The 18,138-nt window shown below is 42.7% G+C and overlaps 3 protein-coding genes across 3 annotated transcripts; 2 read left to right on the forward strand and 1 right to left on the reverse strand.

The window, feature by feature from the left end:
- Nucleotides 1–4,190: 4,190 nt before the first annotated feature.
- On the forward strand, nt 4,191–4,427 carry K441DRAFT_570608 (uncharacterized protein; the record flags this gene model as incomplete). The annotated part of the gene is made up of 1 exon (XM_067643930.1): nt 4,191–4,427. The coding sequence occupies one exon, from the start codon at nt 4,191–4,193 to the stop codon at nt 4,425–4,427; it is 237 nt and encodes a 78-aa protein (XP_067501844.1).
- A 1,965-nt stretch (nt 4,428–6,392) lies between these two features.
- K441DRAFT_697791 (uncharacterized protein) lies at nt 6,393–7,356 on the forward strand (the record flags this gene model as incomplete). Its single annotated transcript, XM_067653009.1, has 3 exons — nt 6,393–6,551; nt 6,598–6,890; nt 6,953–7,356. The coding sequence occupies 3 exons, from the start codon at nt 6,393–6,395 to the stop codon at nt 7,158–7,160; spliced, it is 660 nt and encodes a 219-aa protein (XP_067501845.1). The 3' UTR covers nt 7,161–7,356.
- Nucleotides 7,357–7,675: 319 nt separating this feature from the next.
- K441DRAFT_697792 (uncharacterized protein) lies at nt 7,676–11,042 on the reverse strand. The gene has a single exon (XM_067653010.1). It carries the CDS (start codon nt 10,640–10,642, stop codon nt 8,039–8,041), a length of 2,604 nt encoding a protein of 867 aa, XP_067501846.1. The 5' UTR covers nt 10,643–11,042; the 3' UTR covers nt 7,676–8,038.
- Between the last annotated feature and the right edge of the window lie 7,096 nt (nt 11,043–18,138).

Here is an 18,138-nt window from a genome sequence, read left to right on the forward strand (position 1 = left end):
GCGTTAGGAGGAGGGAGATCGGCCTGTAGTTGTTTGCTACTATATAGTCCCCCCGCTTCGGCTTTTATAGCGGCACAATCTTTACTACCTTCTATTCCTATAGTACTTTCCCTATCTTAAGTAATTTGGTAAAGAGAGTAGTGATTTTACCGCTTAGTATGGGCTATAACTCTTGCTATACCCTAGCTGGTAGGCCGTCCCTTCTAGGAGCCTTATTTAGGCTAGCCCTAAACATAGCTGCTTTAACCTTATATTTGGCGATAGGCTCCTATAGTAATTAGTTATAGCTAGCTATAGCGTCCTTTTCTTATTCGCACGGCGGCGGGACTAGAAAGAATACCTAGAGTAGTTCTCTTGTAATATTATAGTTCTCTATAATAACCTCTCCCTATCCTTTAGCCTTCTTAATTAGCGGTATTCTAGCGAACGCGGATATAGCCTATAGATTAAGGTATTTTAACGCTTTTTATATATTATCACTATTATTAAGGAATTTATCCTAGTAGAGCTTCCTATATCGCCGAATAGTTCTATAAAAAAGCTTCTTTACTCTTACTACGATATTATATAGTTTAGGGTTATCCCTTCCTTATCTCCATATCGCACTATTCCTATTTCTTTAGTATATATATAACTTCCTTAGCGTTATAAGGTCTTCGTTCCACCATCTTTTTATATATAGTAATAGCTTAGCCCGCTAGCAGTATATACTTTAAGGGCTTTATTAACCTACCTATTAAGGCAGTTAACTATTTTATCTATATCTTCTATAGGGAATCCTATCTCTTTTTATTGCTCTACGTCTTCTTAAATCTTATCCTAGTTCGCATTCTTAATAAGTAGCCTCTCTTAGCTCTCCTACGTATCTATATTAACCTAAAAGCTAGTATAAATAGCTCTATAGTCTGACCCGTATTTATATTTTTAGATAGCGTACTTTACTAGTTTACTTACTAGGCCTAGGGTTGTAAGTATAAGGTTAATTATTAATATCCGCCCCGCGTTACTCTTAAATATAAGTACTCCTACTAAAAGTAGGCTCTAAAGTAACCGGTTTACTATAAAGTTAATAATTAGCGCACTTTCTTCCTGCGTTAATATAGTACTAATATAACTTCCTCCCTATAGCGGATTATGCCGATTAAAGTTACCTATAATTACCACCTTAGTATATAGGTTGCGCAATAGTTTACCCTAGATTAGACTATTAATTATCTCTAGCCTACTAGAGAGCTCCTTTAGGTTCTCTTCCTTAGTTCTTCTTAAATATTTATCTAGAATATATACCGACATAATTATAAGTCTCCTTTAGCCGACGTACGCTACTACCGCTATAATATCTGCTAAATCTACCTACAGCTATATAGCTGCTAGCTCTTTAGACGCCTAGATATATAACCTAACTAAAGAATACTACTACTGCCTGCCTATTAGGACAAACCTTATTTACTAGGGGTTTAAGCTAGCTAGCACTACTTCCCTATCTAAGAGAAAGCAGTAAGGCTCTTAGCCTAGAATAAAGTAGAAGTCCGCTAGTGCTTTATTATTATATAGCATATACTACACTTCCCTATACTTCTTTATATTCGCCTAAAGAATCTAAAGTTCTCTATTTATAACACTATTATATAAAAATCCTATCCATTTCTTTCCTATATACTAGGTATTTACGGTATAAGGCTTAGTAAGGACCCTAATAGTTTACATAGTGTAGATTAACCATCTTATACTAAAGATGGCCTTCCTACCTACACATTTTGCATATATTAGGTTATATATAGTCTCTAGCCCTATATCTAAACCTTTTATATTTATAGCATGCTATAGGGGTACGTTATTCCTTAAATAGCGATATAATAATCGCACCTCCCCTAAATAATACGTTATCTGACGTAAGCAGCTTCTCTATATCCTCTTTTATTACCACTTTAACAATTATCGACGTATGCTAGCCGTGCGGCCTTAGTTATCTAAGCTATCTTATTATATATACCTCTACCCTATTCTCTACCCCAAAGCGCTCCATAGCTAACTTATTTACTTTTCCGCTGTTAATATTTATTACTAAAGGTACTTTAACCTAGTTTGCCTTAACTATATACTACTTAGGTCCGATAAGCCTCGCCTTAGGGATATACGATTTAAGCTATTAGGCAGTTATTTACCTAAATATAGCTTTTTTATCTTTTCCTACCAAGAATCTAATAATGCTTGCGCTGTCTCTTATTTGCTATATATAGAAGTCCTTAAGTATAGCTCCCATAAGCCTATCTACATCCTTTATACCTTATATAATAGTTTGCTTTACTACTTTAGTAGTAACTACCTTCTCTATTATCTCCTTACCCGCTTAGCTAACGTCTATCACTAGCTACTAATTAGGTTCTTTAGAGTTCCTAGTATTTATCGTTTATAGCTAAGTTACCTCTACCCCTGCTATACCTCTACTAGCCGCTACTAATACCTATAATTATGTTGGAGCTAAGGGAGTATTTAGTTGCGCTTATAAGGACTAGATGGCCTTTTAGAGTTTAGCATTTTACTTTTTAAGGCTTTACTATTCCAATTTAATATCTACTAAGTCGTTTCTAATACTCTTAATAATACTATTCTAGTTTATAATAATATTGCTCTGCTATATTATAGTTTCTTTAAGGCTTTTAATAAGTTAATAAAATTCGTCACGATTAATACCTCCTCTTTTACGTTTAGGTAAGGCAAAGGCTCTTACTATAGGGAATGGGGGCAGTATATACTGTATAGCTTATAGTCCGGTTTATAGTGCGGTTATCTACTATTTAAACTATACTAATCTTTAGAATTGTGTCTTTAGCGACTACTGGGCCTCTTGCACCTTTGCGCTCGGTTTCTTTATACGTCTTAGTAGAGCTACTAGCGGTTCCAGAGGTGGTGTTGCTAATACGCGTTTAGGGGTTAAAGCAGCCATCAGGGCTCCGGGGCTTCGTTCGGTGGGCTATAGGGGCCGCCTTACAGCGGGAACTAGCTAAACAAAAGACTAGGATTCGATTAAAAGAATGTCTGAGATAAATATCCTCCTCTTTTAAAAGTTACTTGTCTAACCGTGACCAGTGCAAAATTACAAGGGGGGGTAACATAAGCGGGCCAGCTGCCCTCCCTGCTAGCGTTGGCGCGGTATTAGCCATATAAAGTATAGCTCTTGTAGTAATCTAATAATTTATAAGCAGCCGAAGAAGCTGCGAGAGCACAACCTAGAGGTAATATAAAGTAATTGAAATGCGAGATATGATATACATTTTAATGTACATCTCGATATACATCTCAATATACATCTTAAAATGCCAAATCTTATACGCCATAAACGTGGCCACCATCTACCTCTAATGCTTAGCTATCTAGTTCTTCGAAATGCAGGAACCCGGCTATCCTTGCGCGAGCGTAATATCGCATATTCTCTTAGTCGCTATGCTGGTTGGACCCATAAGAAGATCGGCAGCTCTCTTGGCGTCTCCCGCAGTGCAATCTCTGCCTCCCTCCAAAAGGATACCTGGACCCCTTAAAAGTAGAAAGGAAGAAAGCCAGATATCAATACTCCAACAAGAAAGCGCCTTATTGCGCGTGCTAAGCTTAATCGTTTCCACCAACAAAAGCTATTTAAAGAGATTGCATTCCTAGAGGGCGTCTCTGCCTGCAAGCGATCTCTATACAAAGCCTTTAAAAAAGAGGGATATTTTTGCCGTATTGCGACGGAGAAGCCCCTTATTACACCTGAACAACGAGAGGCTAGGCTAAAATAGGCCTATTCTTACCTTAAATGGACTCCTGAGATATGGGTAGCAGTAATATAGACTAATAAGGCGTCTATTCGAACCGGTGGAGGCCAGATTTTTATCACTAGATGCGCTGAGGAGAAGTATAATATTGATTGCTATGTCCCTAAATTTAGGGGCTACTTAAGCTAGATAATTTATAGTAGCATCTCCCATGGAAATAAGGGGCCTTTGGTTGTTTTTAAGAAGGACTAGTCGATTAAGCTTAGCTATAAGAAGAAGACAATAAATGGCGATGTATATCGTACGTATATATGCCCTAATATTAAGGCTTTTATATGGGAGTTATGGCAAATACTACGACACCAGCCTATTCTTGTAGAGGATAATGCCTTAATTTACTTAGCAAAAGCAACCCGCCTAGCCTGGGAGTAGAATAGCATGGTTATAATAGAATGGCCGGCAAATTCTCCAGATTTGAACCCAATTAAGAATATTTGGAGGCTATTAAAGGGGAGAATACAACGTAGATTTCCTACAATAAAAGAGGAGGTTAGGAGGTATGCAGAGGAGGAATGGGAGAAGCTCGAACCCGAAGACTTTAAGAAGTATACTGGCAATATAAGGGAGCGCTGCCTTGCTGTAATTGCTGCAGATGGGGGTCCTACAAAATACTGAATAAGCACTGTTTTTAATGTGGCAATGTGGCAATATAAGCACTAGCAGGAAGCGCTTGCAGGGAGGGCAGCTGGCCCGCTCATGTTACCCCCTTGTAGTCGCTTAGAGCTTATTCTTTAGAGTCGTAGCTTAATTTAGCACGGTCTACCCCGGGGGCACCTCTGCGCCCCTACGCCTCTACGCCTCTCCCTCCGCCTCTCCCTCCGCCTCTCCCTCCGCCTCTCCCTCCGCCTCTCCCTCCGCCTCTCCCTCCGCCTCTCCCTCCGCCTCTACGCCTCTCCCTACGCCCCCACGCCTCTCCCTACGCCTCCCTATGCCTCCGCGTCTTTACGTCTTTATGTCTGCGTCTATGTCTCCATACCTCTCTACCTAACACCCTATAAGACGTGCAAAGAAACGCACAAGGAGACGCAAGGAGACATGGGCAGAGACACGGGCAGAGGCACGAGCAGAGGCGCGAGCGGAGGCACGAGCAGAGACATGATGATGAGTAGAGCCACGAGTAGAGCCACGAGCAGAGGGACGAGCAGAGGGAGTAAAGGGGGCAGTTAAGATAGGAAAGTGGGTCGGTAGGGGTTGGGGGGGTGGGTCTAGATGAACTGTGTGCAGTTGATCTACAGGGGTAAATTAAGGCTTAGCTTTAACATTGCTTTTCTAGACGCCCCTTTCTACAGCATCTCTTCAATTCTGGTGGTTAGCGCAGCCACTTCCGCACGGCATTTTTGTAGGGGAAATTTTGATACTTTTGCTGTTTAGGGGAAAGTTGACAAAACACGCTAACCACGGGATGCGCCAGGATGCTGTACCTCTACACTCTGCTCGTGGCTCTGCTCGCGCCTCTACTCGTCGTGTCTCCACTCGTGGTTCTGCTCGTGCCTCTACTGCTCGTGCCTCTACTCGTGCCTCTACTGCCCGTGTCTTGCCCTGCCTCTCCTATATAAAAAGGGAGACGCATGGAGAGAGACGCGTAGGGGGAAACGCGTAGGGAAACGCGTAAAGCACAAGAAAGAGTAAAAATAGATAACGGGAAAGCTAAAATAGGCCCCGAGTAGTGTCTTGGCTTCTTTTACCGCCTGCCGCCGCTGATCAAAAGATTCGCACCGTAAAGCTACTGCCAAGAGTTACTGTCTGGCCATCTTCCTTGGCTGGCTAGCACATGTCGCGAGTCCTCCAACCACAATTCTCAAAAATACGAAATATTCGTGATCAACCCTAGTTCTTTAATATATATGCAATCTCCACCCCACTAGCACCATCCGTTTCTCAAAAGCGGGGCCAAATTGCTATCTCGTGAGTATACTCTTCGACACGAACACTGCGGACTCAGGGAATGGTCGTCATGCGGTGCATCCACTTGAAATGCTTCTCTCCAATCAAGCGAGTACCATTAAACCCATTTCTTTTAGAGTCTCTAACCCTATCGAGAGGTTGATGTTATCTTCGATTTGGTTAGGTAGATACCGTCTCTTGAGGCCCAAGTATTTGCAGAGATTTTTCTCTATTTTAATAGTTATGGTGTTCTGAATCTACCTCCCTTGACAATGAATTAAAAGCTTTCAATATTTACAATCTAAATCGCACATTTTGATTTGGTCAAGCAACAGCATGTTACCCCTGCTCACTGAGTATACGACGGAAGTCTGCAAGAATCCTGTCTATCAATCACCCTCTAGACGAATGGGTTTGCTCTACGGTTTGAGAGCCTTGTCCACCAGCCGCGCTCTAGGGGATTCGGGTACAACGCTAGCATTTCAGTGTGGCCCTGGAATTTCCGGCCTGAGCTGTTCACGTGGTAAGATGATCTTATTATAGGATGGGGTTGTATCCCCACTTTGGCCCCCAAAATACATATATACAAACTATCTTTCCGTCAGTCACGAATTTAAATTCATTGTTTCTTTGTATAACCTACATCACCTTACCCAGAGTTCTACTATCACCTCGAAGAGAGTCAACAAATTAGATATGGCAGGAGCCGGAAGAGACCATATTGTATCTGTTCCACCATTCTACCTCTTCATCCTAATCGCACAGATCGTTCTCGCCATCATCGTCCTTGGACTCGCAGCCTACAGCGCGACTTTCCATATCTGGTTTGGCGGAAACGGATATGCCTTCTTCTGTGTACGCATCCTCAGAAAACCCCATCCACATGTCTAACACAACACAGAGCATTGCTTCCTTCATTATTAATGGCTATTATATTGCCTCGACCCTCGCCCTCCCCGCAATCTACAACTGCTGGGTTTTCCTGATTCTCGAATGCCTTCACGTCGTCTGGTGGCTGGCCTGCTGGGCTGATCTCGCCGCCTGGGCCTCAGCCTACAGCTCCGCTTACGACATCACCACTCTCAGCCTTCCCAAGGCATGCTACTTCGACGCCGATTTTGAGATGGTCTGCGAGGATGCGAAGAAGCACAAAAACGCCATTGCTGCAGCCGCTGGTATCGGTGCTCTTTTATGGTAAGTCATACGCTTTCTTCCCTCACCGACGGTTCTCTCGGAGCAGAAACTGACCTCGCCAGGCTTCTTGCAATAGTCTCGCTAGCCATCTTTGCTATCAATGTTCATCGTCATCGTACTTCGGGCTCGCCGTACACGGTGGGTGCTGCCTTGCGCTCCACGTCGCAGAACCCGCAAAGTGATGTCGGCAAAGAGGGGGCCGGTGCCCAGCAGACACCTCAGAGTTATCCAATGAATCAGCTGTCCGAGGTTTCCCGTGATCAGGTTTAACGGAGTTCAAGAAGGTAACAGTACTATGGCGTTAGATATGGAGGTAGTGAATAACCAGAGCTTGACCGAATGATGTTTCAGCAGTTGAAATTTACTTTCTAGTTGCTTGGGACTGGGGAGTGGGTCGTTCATTCGGTGCGTTTTCTGATTGTAAACCTTCGCTAGACGATATCTATAAATGCACTTGTTTCTCTCGCATCTTGTGCTACACCATTTTGGTGTTATGGGGGATCTTGGATAGCTTCGGGATCTCGCAGAATGGTAACGGAGAAACAGTATTTGTGAGAACCCTTGGCCGAAATCAAGATGTCGGTCTCAGCTCGTGTACACTTACTGCAGCATAGCTGAACTGGTACTAGTTCAGCATAAAAATAAAACGTTCCTGATGACTTTCAATTTTTGACTGCACGCGGCTTGAGGTAATCCACGCAATCTTATTATGTGGTAGGACTCAAGAGAAAATAAGGTCCACAGTGTAGAAGATTGCTTTGGTTACAATCTATTTGTATCTCCTACTGCTACCAGATGTCATTATCATAACATACGCTAATATATCAGCTAAATAATTGCAAAACACACTTTTGTAGAATCGCAGACACTCTTTCGTTAATCGTGTAGAAAGCACAAAGAAGCATGAATTTGCCAAATCCAATCTGCGCTATCACCGCATAGGCAGAGCCGGAATACAGATGTAACCAAATTAAGAAGATGAACATCATTAGATGGTATAAGATTGTGCGAGCGCAACGCACAAGCATAAAATAAGCAGTTCAAAAACTAACAAGATCCCCAAACTCACTGACGGAAAGAGAGCGGCAAAGTTTCTGAGAGAAAGAGAAAGAACTAATTAATTCGTCTTAGCGCACAGCCATACATAGCTAGTCATCCAGGATCTCAATATACTCTGCTTTCGCCTTGCCCTTAGAATTTCCGATCACGCTGCCTCTCCACAGCTTGGGTTTGTGGTCGACGTCTTGGGCGTCATCACCGTCTAGGTCCATAACATCTGCTTTTCTTTTCGCTGATTGATCCGAAGAACCGAACAGATGGTCGGGGGTGTGCAACTGACGAGGTGAGGGAGCTGCAGTGTCGGAACTGCTCGTACTTGATGTTGGGAAATCTGGACTGTTGAGTGAAGGAAATTGAGATACAATCTGTTGTTGGCTAATCGGGTCTAAGCTGTAGGAAGTGTTTAAGAAATTGGGCCAATTTTGCGTTGGGGATGGAGTGGATGGCTGGAGGGTTGAGGTTGAGGATGCGTGGGATGGGCTGAGTGTGGAGCTGCTGTTTGAATTTGAACTGGAACCGGAACTCGAAGCGGCCGCGTTGTAAAACGCACTGCACTGCTGGGGTGAAATTGTGTCGGTTCCTGGATGCGAGGCCAGTTGCGCAACTTGCATTCCTGTTTGGTACTGCGTGGGGCCGAACTGAGCTACCCGTTGCATTTGCTGCTGTATCTGACGCATCTGCTGCATCTGCTCAGCATGGCTGAGTTGAATTACTTGTTGACGCTGCGCCTGAAGCTTTGCCTGAAGCTGTGCCTGCAGCTGATGCTGCTGTTGTATCTGTTGCTGCAGTTGCGGTGACAGTACCATACTCTGCTGTAACTGCTGCAGAATATGTTGAGGCAGAGGTGCTGAACGCTGTTGCATCATCTGCATCACTACCCCTGGGAGCCTCATCTGTTGCTGAAGCAGTTGCGTGTTGTACCCATTCATCCCCAAGCCCTCTTCCGAGCACTTGAGAATCTCTAAATAATCTGGCGACCCTGGTGCTTCTGGCGATGAGGTTCTTTCCCTTGGCGATTCGTCTTCAGCTGAGGGGTAAGAGTCGACATCCAGCATGCCGCACGTCTTCTCGTTCATCTTTCTGCGTTTGTCTTCTTCCAATCTCAGGTACTGGTCCCAGTACATGATGAGCTCGTTGCGTACCTCGCGAAAAGCTTCGACGTTCTCGTCTTCTCGCGCAACGCGTGCACGGTGGAGGAAGGCATGTTTGCCAATTCTGTTAAGACTGCCATCCATGTATTCCGCAAGCTGAGTATAAAACTTCTTAAGCTCAGTAAACATTGCGCGTATCGGAGGTTTGGGAGGGGGAGGAGTAGTTTGTGAGATGGTCTTCTCCCAAGTCTTCTTGTATTCATCAAAATCAGGATCCCCAGGCGCAAGGCGTGGAAAGTCTGTCGGAAGCATTGGGACAGAATACAGGTTATTAGGCCCACCATTTCGGATGGGAATTGAGAGCATGAACGAGCCATTTGGTGCGCCCTCGTAGACTCCACATAATTTGGGCATTAGGACTTTCCGAAGCCTCATGAATGGTTCCACGATGCATTTTGTCTTTGTGAGAACTTCCTCATCTGACCAGGTGAAACCAGTAGTTACTATACGAACGTTAAGTCTGCAAAGGTTTTGTGATTTGCTCAAGATTCCAGAAACAGCTACGCCCACATAATCGCGGATGTCATAGATTTCAACCTCTTCGTCCCAAGAGTTCTGTATAGACGTTTGCGGACGTCGTACAGGCCCCATCATAGGTACTGGCGCCATATTTTCAACGAGAATTTCAACATTATAATTTTTAACGGCTGAAAAATCGAAATGTTGAAGAAAATTTCCGGTAAGACCATCAGCACCTGGTGAAGGGCTCGCAGAAACTCCGACGTCAGTTTTTGGTTCGAGCAAGCGCCGGCCGCACATGAAAGTACCGTCTTTCCGGATATCAATAGTAAACGGAGTAACTCCATATAATAGATCCTTCGCTTCCGTGTAGAACTGGTGATTGACAAGCATCAAAGAGACGACAGACCATCGTAAATTAGGAGAGGAATGCTGATGTTGCAGCGCAGCCCTGGCTGTTGGAATTATTGGTTGGGGGGGAGGTGGAGGCATTCCATTTACGTGAGGAACAATATGATAAGTAGGCCTGGCTTGATGAACATGNGAGGTGGAAGATCCAACCGGTCCATGCGGCATAAGATATCGGAATATCTCCAGCCGTAGTTCAAGAGGAAGCTTCAAGATATAGCAAGGTGTATCAGGATGGCCCGCATGCTCCCCGCAAAGTTCAAAGTAAGGTTTGGTCCATCTAAAAAGCCGTCCGCATCGATTTCCGTGGACGCGGTCAGTGTACTGGCATCGGCCTGCAAATGATTGCTGCTCCCTGTGGGAGTAACAGGTCGGTAAATACAGAGAATTGCCATTGATTCCATTACGAGAGTTGTATGTTCCCTTCCCAATAACTTTCTCACATCGTTTACCCGTTCGCTTATTGTATCCTGAACACCTTTTCAAATACCCATCTGGATCTTGATCAACAACGGAAGGTACCGTGGTAGAGGGAGGATGAACTAGGACTACGTCGGGTTGAGCAGGAGGTGCCGATTCGCACCGAGGCTGAGGTGAGGGAGAGTCTTCAATTTTGATTAGCGGCGCGACAGCAGAGAACGGGTAATCAAAGTCTATCATCGCAGAGCTTTGCATTTTGCTATATTGTTGTGCCTGAAATAGGTTGATGAGCTATGCGCGCGGCTACGGCCAGAATGGCTGTTGGAAGCTCCAGCCTGATAATGCAACACGGCAAATGCATGCGCAATGGGACTTGACGACCAAAAAACTTGGTGAAATTAAGTAATTAGTAAGAGTTGCAAGAGGGCGCAAAGCCGCGAGCAGCAGAAAGATTGAAGGATTCGCAGAGACGAGTGTCGAGGTGGTTAGCCGACGATTGAAGTTGCAGGCAAGCCCATTCAACGACGCGGCAGCCCGCTATGAATATCAAGGGCACAGCAGCTGGAAAGGTTGAGTAGAGTACTGAGGGAGGCTTTGTGATTATATATGGATGGAGGCCGCCTGCGATTACGGCCTTCTCCCGCCTCGTGGAGATTTTTGGGGGGAAAGAGCACGTGCATACCGCTCCCCCGAATTCTCTGCGAAGTGTCTGAGAGTAACCGAGCACTAAAATATACTAAAACTTAACTTTTTTACTGCCATAGCTTATCCTTCCAACGGTACAATTCGTCCTACCGTTATCGATAAGAGCCAGCCAATAGAATCGATAGGATCAAGCTCCGTGATAGAAGGGGTCGTAGAATCTGCCGATTTCCATATAACTATACACTCAATCTTTGGAATTAAGTCGTTTAAGATGAGGAAGCCAACACTCATCCTTTCTACAGAACGGGATTTTGCAGACAAAGCAGAAATGGACCTCGGAGCTCTACGAGGCCTTTTCTAATCCTTAGTACCACGAGATTTATAAGTTATATTTGGCTGCGAGGAGGGATGAGTTCTTTTGCCTTCCGAGTCAGTGGAATTAAATATTAAGTCGATGGAATAAAGTCTATATCATTAAAAGTACGTTTGGTAGGCATGGTTAATTAATATAATTGACAGAATTTATATGGATTATTATCCCTTATAACGATGGAATTCGTCCTACGGTTATCGATAAGGGCTAACCAATAGAATCAATAGGATCAAGGCTCCGTGACCATACGCGTACGATCTAACTCTCGTAGGGCGTACTTTTGGTTCTGGGTTTTTGGGTAGGACGCTACCGTTGGAGGGGATACCTTTTTAATATCAATTACTTCCAAAATACTATAAGGTAAAGGCTCTCTAACTTCTCTATCTTTTATATTTAATTATAAAAGGAGACAAATGTTAGTATTTAAAATATTTAGTTACTACCAAAGCTATAACTATAAGCTCTTAGACAATTTAAAGGGGTAATAGGGAGCATTATGCACGTGCCCTCCCTTATTCTGATTTATCCCTTCGTCCGCTGAGACATTGCCAGCGCTAGCAAGGGTCTCGCTTGGCATAACAATTATGTCCTTTGCATACAAATTTATTAGTAATCTACATCATTTGAATGAAATCGCGTCCAGGCGTTCCCCCTAATTATGCGCTCATGCAATGGACGATACTTCCAGCCCACCTACGCAGGCCAAGAGGCAAAAAGCTCAATCCCTTGAAGATATACTCCTTAAACTTGGACCAATTACTAGCGTCTCCTACGAGCCTTTTAAATGCGAGCCTCAGCAGACAGCAAAGGCACTCTTACCTACTTCCTTTCCTCCAAAACCACACCCATTTGACTACTTTAGCTTGTTCTTTACTCGCGATCTCTTTCAAACAATTACTACAAATACCAATCGATACGCGAGTATACAAAGACTACATATAATAAAGGAAAGGGCACGAGAATGGACAGATCTGCTTGTGGAGGAGTTATACGTCTTTCTCGGCGCTATTATATATATGGGAGTTCACGAGGAGCCTCAAATTGAGATGTATTGGAATTCAGACTTTAATAAAGGTCCTTTACACTTAATTACAAGCCATATGTCGCGTTGCCGCTTTGAGCAAATTAAGCGGTATTGCCATATTTCTTGTCCTGAGAGTGATGAACGAAATGGGTATCACTTACCTTCTAATAAGGTCTGGTGGTATAAGCTTGAACCTCTTGCTTCATCTATTCAAGCTTCCTCTCAACGATATTACTCTCCTTCTTCTGAAGTGAGTATTGACGAACTTATGGTACGGTGCTTTGGTAGGTACGTACGTCTCTTTCTTCCTTCTCTACTACCCCGCTAATTATTATAGATCCTTATATACGTATAAAATGCCAAAGAAACCAATTAAACAAGGGTATAAGATCTACGGAATCGCGGACCACGGATATATATTCAATTGGATTTGGAGCTCTAGAGAGAAGGGATTACAGGATATGGTTCTTCACCCAACCCTTACGAATACAGGGTGTCTCGTACGCAACCTTGCACTTTCCCTCCCACGCCGTTACATTACAATATATATGGACAATTACTTTACGTTAATACCCCTATTTTCAGAGCTACGAGCTTGCAAATTTGGTGCAGTGGGTACTACGCGGCCACATAAGGAGTTTCCTACAGAATTAACGGAGATAAAGAACCGATTTGCTACAAAGCTTGCATGGAATACCCTTCTTGCGGCAGTAGTTCAGGATATACTTTGCTTAGCTTGGCAGGATAATAATATTGTCCTAGGTTTAAGTAATATCCATACTGTGGATAAGGCAGAAGACTTTCGAGCGAAGGAGAGAAGACGTCCTGCAAGGACGTCTACAAATGGTCGAATCGTCCGGTGTATATTTGGTGACTCACCAATAAAAGAGCTTCAGATTCCCTGCTTTATTGATGATTATAATCAAAATATGGGAGGCGTAGATCTTGCAAATCAGTTTAGGGAAGTATACGAAACTCATAAGCCTACCTTTAGGAATTGGTGGCCCTTATTTTACTGGTTAATTGATATAGCTTGTGTAAATGCTTATAGACTATATCGATTACATATAGTACAGGAGCGTCCTCTTACGCACTTGCAATTCAGAATTGAGCTTTACTGTAAGCTTCTTGGGTATTCTGAGAGGGCAAAGCTACAGAGCTTACGAGTAGGGCTAGGGGGTAAGAGGGTATTTAACCCTGATCTTCAGCATCTACACTACTGGGAAAAGCGTCCTAAAAGAGGCACTTGCGCGTGGTGTTCTTATCAATTAAAGTGCAAAAGGGTCTTAGGGAAAGGGGTAAATGGTGTACCAAAACGTTCAGTTGGAGGGTGTGTGTTTTGTAATGTGCCACTTTGTCTAGAGGGGGAGTGCTGGACGCGATTTCATTCTAATAATGTAGATTACTAATAAATTTGTATGCAAAGGACATAATTGTTATGCCAAGCGAGACCCCCTTGCTAGCGCTGGCAATGTCTCAGCGGTAGGGCTGGGGTCTCTAAAATTACATGTTGTATTGTCATAAGCTCTGCTTACTAAAATACGTGTATTAATTCAAAATTACTACCACCATATAAAATATATAGGATTTTAGATATAGACTTGGTGTTATAAACTTTTGGTAATTAATCAAATTAATACATAGGGGTCAAATATATATAATATTAATTCGCTACCTCACTGACGCGCCTATTAGCCTCTATATACTTATGCTTAATAATTAAGTTCTCCCATTTAAGACGCTCCTGCTCATCTAGCTGGTTCTAATTAAACGGTTTGTAATACTTGCCCCTATAATAATTAAACACCCGCTGGTTAATATAGACGGCCGTCTATATATCTACCTATTTAGGATCAGTAAAGGCCCTTATTTGGGAGTGTATAAGCTTCACTATACTAAATAAGCGCTTGGAGGGCACTAAATTGGCCTATATAAAATATAGACGGCGCGCTAAATTAGCTAGATTGGGTGTAGTAACTTTTATAGAGGACCAAAATAAGTTTGGCTTATTTATATACTGCTAATAGTAATTAGTAAAAGCAAATTTGTCCTCCTTATAGTAGTAGCTAAAGTACAACTACAAGGCAGCAGCCTCCTAATTGGCTAGCATATGCTTACAAATAAAATTAAGGACCTGCTTTTAATATTTAACGCTTATTTCTAAACCTGTGTGAGTAGGGTTAAGGTAGTAAGCAGCCTAATGTATAGGAACTACCTGTTTAGCTATACGCGGGTAAAATACCTGATTAGCACCTCCTTCGCCTAAGGATATGCGACGCTAGTGTTACAGAAATGCTGGTAGATAGATTACTAGCGTCTAGAGATATATCTAAGGCGTACGCGGTTTAATTCTAACATCTTCTAAGCCTTATGGAGAGGCTTAAAGAGGTATAGGAAGTGGCCGAGCTGTTAAAAAAAGGGTCCCGCGATAGCTTAACCTTAAAATACTACATTAACGTCTGTATCTTGATTAAGGCAGTACGCCTTAATAGCCTCCTAATTATCCTTTACTAATTGCGTAATAGCTAGCTAAGTACCCTAACGTATAATAACTATAGCAGAGAAGGCTTTCTTTATCTTCTGATAGCGCCGTAGTATAGAGAGCTGTTTTGGTAATATACAGAATTTTGTTAATATACTCTAGGCGTTAGCAAACACTATTTTAAACTAAGAGATCTATTTAAGTATATTCTTTATAAGTAGCTATAGGCTATAGCTATTGTAAGGAACGGTAAATACGTGCTAAAGATCCTTATCTTTATGTATAAGTTCCTATAGGGATTATATGGTTAAGCAAGTATTAGTGGTAAGGGAGTTAATACGCTTAAAGTCCGAATCTATATTATTTAGCACTAAGCTTAGGTAAGTTTTAATATACCTTATAAACCAAATAGATGCTTAATCTCCTTTCTAACCCATCTAAATATCCATTCTATATTATATTTTGCCCCTAGATCTACCATTTCTAATTTAATATAAAGTATACTGTTTGGTGTATTATAATAGAGGTTAATTACACGCTTGTGGAGTATATTATTAGACTTGTTAATAATAAAGTTAAGGTATTTTTAGGTGCTAATATACTGCTTAATATCCTCTATAGTTATAGCGTATATTTCCTTAAGTAGTATTCTAGCAAACGTTGTTCTATTAGGTATCTTAAATAAATTATTAAGACTTAATATAAAGTCCTATAAGGCTATATCTTAAAACAGCTAAAACGGGCGAGCGTTGTATATAATTATACATATAGCCTTCTTTTCTAAGAGGCGTTGGCGCGTATAGGTAGTGGAATTCGTCTTTAGCTTTTTCTAAGTAGGTTTATTAGTAGAGTTATTATAGGCCTTAGAAGCCTTTTAAGTAGCAGGAGTTACTTTACCTTTAGCCTTATAGGTGTTTAGATAACTTTGGCAGCGTATAAGGTGGTTAAATTAGTGGGAGGTATTCTTTATAGCTTTGTTACCGTAGTATAAGCAGCGCATATAATTATACTAGTAGAAAAGTTAGCTTTAGGCCTATAGGGGCTATAAGGAACTTACCGATCAATTAGGACGTATAAAAGACTTAAACGCTAGTAATACTTCGTTATTTAAAAGCCTTATTGCGGATTAATATAGTAGTAGAGGTGGTAGTTAATAATTTAATAATGCGCGTTAAGCGCGTTAAGCGCGTTTAATATTGTAGAAGGTCCATGCAGTTACGTGTTTTAGCGTATTTTATATTACACTGGGCGTATATCGTGAACTGCTACTAGCCCCTGAAAAATACCTAATGTCACAGTATTAAGCAAAAATACGCTCAATACGCCAAGCTTACCGTCACCTTCTAAAGATACACTGTAATTCTTACCCCTACTCAGCGGACGAAGGGATAAGATAACGAGGCAGCTGACTGCCCCGCGATTTATCTGTGGAATTGCTCCATTACTGGACTTACCTAATGTGGTTAACGGGGTTTTGACCGCTCCCCTAGTTTTGACCGAAAGGAACATTAAAACTTTACCTACATTACATCTATCACGCCTAGGTAAGCCTTAGCACGACAACATATGTGTTATTTTAAGTTTGGCAGAACAACAAAACTTTACTAGTAGGCGGTACGCTAGCGCGGTTAAAACTAAGGGAGCGGTCAAAACCCCGTTAACTACGTTACGGTATTTCCTTCCATTGAAAATACTTTTGTAGTCACTACAATGGCAGCCAGTCTATCAGAGCACTGGAAACATGCTAGTTCTTAAATTGTGGACCGATAGATTTGAAATGAGATGAGTAGCCTCTGAGAGCTCGTGTCTTCACAGCTTTATCAGCACCATTACGTGATATATAGCCTTTCCATTTGTGGAGCCAAAAAGTACGGCACTACGCGTAGATCGTGGACTTTGCTCGTTAACTCAACTCGTATACCCGAACAAAACCACACATTCACATGGCTTAGCTGTAACTGAGAGACATATGATGCGGTAGGAGCATCATCAGCGAAGCAAAATTTACTTGGTCTCTCTCCGAGCAAAAACCAACTCGAATTTCCATTAAAATATGTACTTCTATGTGCTATACTACATACTTGTTTGCCAAGGAATGGTTCGCTTTCAACACGAAACCTTCAACCTTGGCTCATTCCCTGCATCAACGTCAAGTACACGAGGAAGAAACCCATCGCTCACAGTGTGTTCTATTTTATTCCTCTAATACTCCACTATCGACATTCGCTCTTCGCGGCTTGTGGATGCTGACTTTCCCATTGCATTAAATATCGAGTCTCCCTCACTCCGCTTGTCTTCTTTCATAGACATCTCCCGCCAGCTACTACTTTGGATTTAAGCTACCGGCAATAAGGCTATCATTCATTAAGCTGTTCATATTTGAGACTGCTAGGGACGTATTGTTTGAACAGGCTGCCATTGACCCAGCCTATGGCAAGTATGGCACCTATTCAGTTTAACTTATGTCAGGGCACTGAGCAGGCTGATGGAATGATACATATGATACTCTATGAGGAAGCTCAGGGGCTCGAAGGCCCCGAGAAGATATCTACACGATGGCCCGCGCGCTGTCACGTGACACGTCGCTGAGCTCAAAGAGACTGCCCAAGTACCCCCCCCTACCAACAACTTATTTTCATCCAACTTCTCATGTTCATTCGTGTCCATATTTACGTGGCTTAGAAAATGAAGGTCTTTAGTGTTGTAATTATAAGCCACTATTGAGCTATTTCTATCATTGCCCTCTGCAACATGAAAAAATAATTAAATAGCTATCGGGTGATAGGATCACTGATGAGTTCTCCACCCGGAACGCTTTACTTAACGAGGCAGGCGCTACGGTCTCTTTTATTTACAAGGAAAATTCCTTTTTAGAATTCTTCCCCTCACGCCCTATTTCACTCATCGTCTCTCTGCATGGAAGATCATGGGCTAAGCCGGCGGAGATGAAATCTCCGCAGGCCAAGATATCGCCAAGGCTTGGCAGGCTGGAACAGCCACCCTCTTAGGCGAATAGGGTCGCGCAGCTCCTCCACGCCTTGCCCTGCCATCAAGCAGCTCAAGCATTCAGCCAGTGGCCTCATGGTAGGATGGCATCGTTCCGCTCGGTCAGAAGCCTTGGCAGAAGCCTTACAGAACTGTTCCACGCCGACAACCGAGCTACAGGGCCGGTTTGTTTCCTGGTTGCTGGTCGTGCTTCTCGAAAGAGCAACTCATTGCATTAGTGG

The sequence above is a fragment of the Cenococcum geophilum genome (assembly GCF_001692895.1).
Source record: "Cenococcum geophilum 1.58 unplaced genomic scaffold K441scaffold_32, whole genome shotgun sequence".
NCBI lineage: Eukaryota > Fungi > Ascomycota > Dothideomycetes > Gloniales > Gloniaceae > Cenococcum > Cenococcum geophilum.